Below are 1,734 nucleotides of genomic sequence, written 5' to 3'. Positions count from 1 at the left end.
TGGTCTACCAGTCGACGGTTTTTCAAGTCGACCAGCAAGTCAAAATGTGCTAGAAAATCGGCTCCGATGATGGGCTTTGCTACGTCGGCGATGACGAAATCCCACGTAAAACCGCGTCGGAGGCCGAGATTTAACGTGAGAGCTTTGGAACCGTACGTATGAATTGCGGTTCCGTTTGCTGCAGCCAGCTCGTACGTGGATCTTGTGCGTGGCCCACGAAGATATTTGCGGGGGTACACGCAAAGATCGGCACCGGTGTCTACGAGAAAGTCTATTTTGGTGTCGAGGTCCATGACGTATAGGCGGCGCGTCGTTCCGAGCTCCCCTTCAGCCGCCATTACTGGGGAGTCGACGCGTTTCCCGTCCTTCGGAAATTGCACGGTGGTTGGCATTTCTTTGCAGCTTGTCCGAATCTGCAGTGGTACCAACATGGACCTGAGGCAGATCTTCTTCGTTGCCCAGAACGTGATCGGGATCGTGGCCTTGGCCGGAATTTGTCCCTGCCGCCTTCTCTTAATTCTTTTAATTTCAGTTCTGCGACTTCGTTCTGCACGGCTGCTATCTGCTCGAGCAGCAAACGGTGTAGGGCGTTTGCGTCGGTAGCAGGAATCACCTCGGAGATTTTTGCGGTCGGGGCTTTGGTTGCCTCCATAATGGTGTCCGCAATCTCTGCCAGCTGGTCGAGAGTGTCGTTGGTTCTCGACACAAGGTGTGGCTGTATGTGCGCAGGGAAGTCTGCTGAGCCAGATGGTGCGTAACACGCCATCGCCTACCACGGTGCCGGCGAGGTTCCGGAGATGCCTCAGAATTGCGAGGGCTTCCGGTCGCCGATTTCCTCGTGCTCGAGGAGTTGCCTTGTCTTGTGCTCCTGCGACAGGCTGAGCCTCTTAATCAGCTCTGCTTTCAACGTGCCGTAGGCGTTTTCGGCAGGCGGGTTCATGATGATGTCCCGCACCTCGAGAGTGTGACGTGGTCCGATAGCTGTCAGAGCGTATCCAAATTTTGTTGCATCCTGGGTGATGCCGGCGGCTTGGAAGCTACGGTCGATGATGTTAAACCATAGCTCCGGGTCAGCCGGGGTGAACTCGGGCATTCGCAAGCCTACCCGGTTGACTTCACCCTGGAGGAACACGGCTTGTGCCTCGATGCCGGAGGTGGAAGCCGTTGGCGTCGTCATGGCTGCAATTTCTATCAGCCGTTCGTCGGAAATCTTGTGCGTTGACGCGACGGAAATCTTCTTCACGGTCACTACGGAAATCTTCTGCGCGACGGAAATCTTCTGCGTGGACGCGACGGAAATCTTCTGCGATGCGGGTTTCTGGATGTCGCGGCGGAGATCTTCTGTGTAGTCGCGGTGGAGATCTTCTGCGTAGTTGCGGAGAGAACTTCTTGCGTTGGCGAGACGGAAATCTTCGATGTTGGCGCGATTGCGTCCTGCCTGATCACGTCGGGGTCACCACTTTGTGGACGTAAGTGGTAATGATGGATCAGGAGAAGGAGCGCAATGAAGGGTAATCCACAAATGACTCCGTATAGGTATAACAGCTTGGAATATATTTAGGATTATATACAAGGGTAGGAATGTCAGTGTATACTTGGTTGAGATGGATTGACTCCAGGGAGGAGATAGGAAGTAAGTCGGTGTGGCACCCGAAGGTGCCCGCGCCGAAAGGTGCGAAGAGCCTAGCGCCGGTGTCGCTTTATTCCTCCGTGGGGGAGCTCTCCTCTTCCTCA

The 1,734-nt window shown here is 54.8% G+C and overlaps 1 protein-coding gene across 1 annotated transcript; it reads right to left on the bottom strand.

Annotated features, from left to right (window-relative positions):
* Positions 1-337: 337 nt before the first annotated feature.
* LOC105451332 lies at positions 338-766 on the bottom strand. The gene has a single exon (XM_011691699.1). The coding sequence runs from the start codon at positions 764-766 to the stop codon at positions 338-340; it is 429 nt and encodes a 142-aa protein (XP_011690001.1).
* Positions 767-1,734: the final 968 nt, after the last annotated feature.

Source organism: Wasmannia auropunctata, unplaced genomic scaffold (genome assembly GCF_000956235.1).
Source record: "Wasmannia auropunctata unplaced genomic scaffold, wasmannia.A_1.0 LD336053.1, whole genome shotgun sequence".
Taxonomy (NCBI): domain Eukaryota; kingdom Metazoa; phylum Arthropoda; class Insecta; order Hymenoptera; family Formicidae; genus Wasmannia; species Wasmannia auropunctata.
Note: the sequence above shows the minus strand (reverse complement) of the source record. Positions and strands in the feature narration are given on the sequence as shown.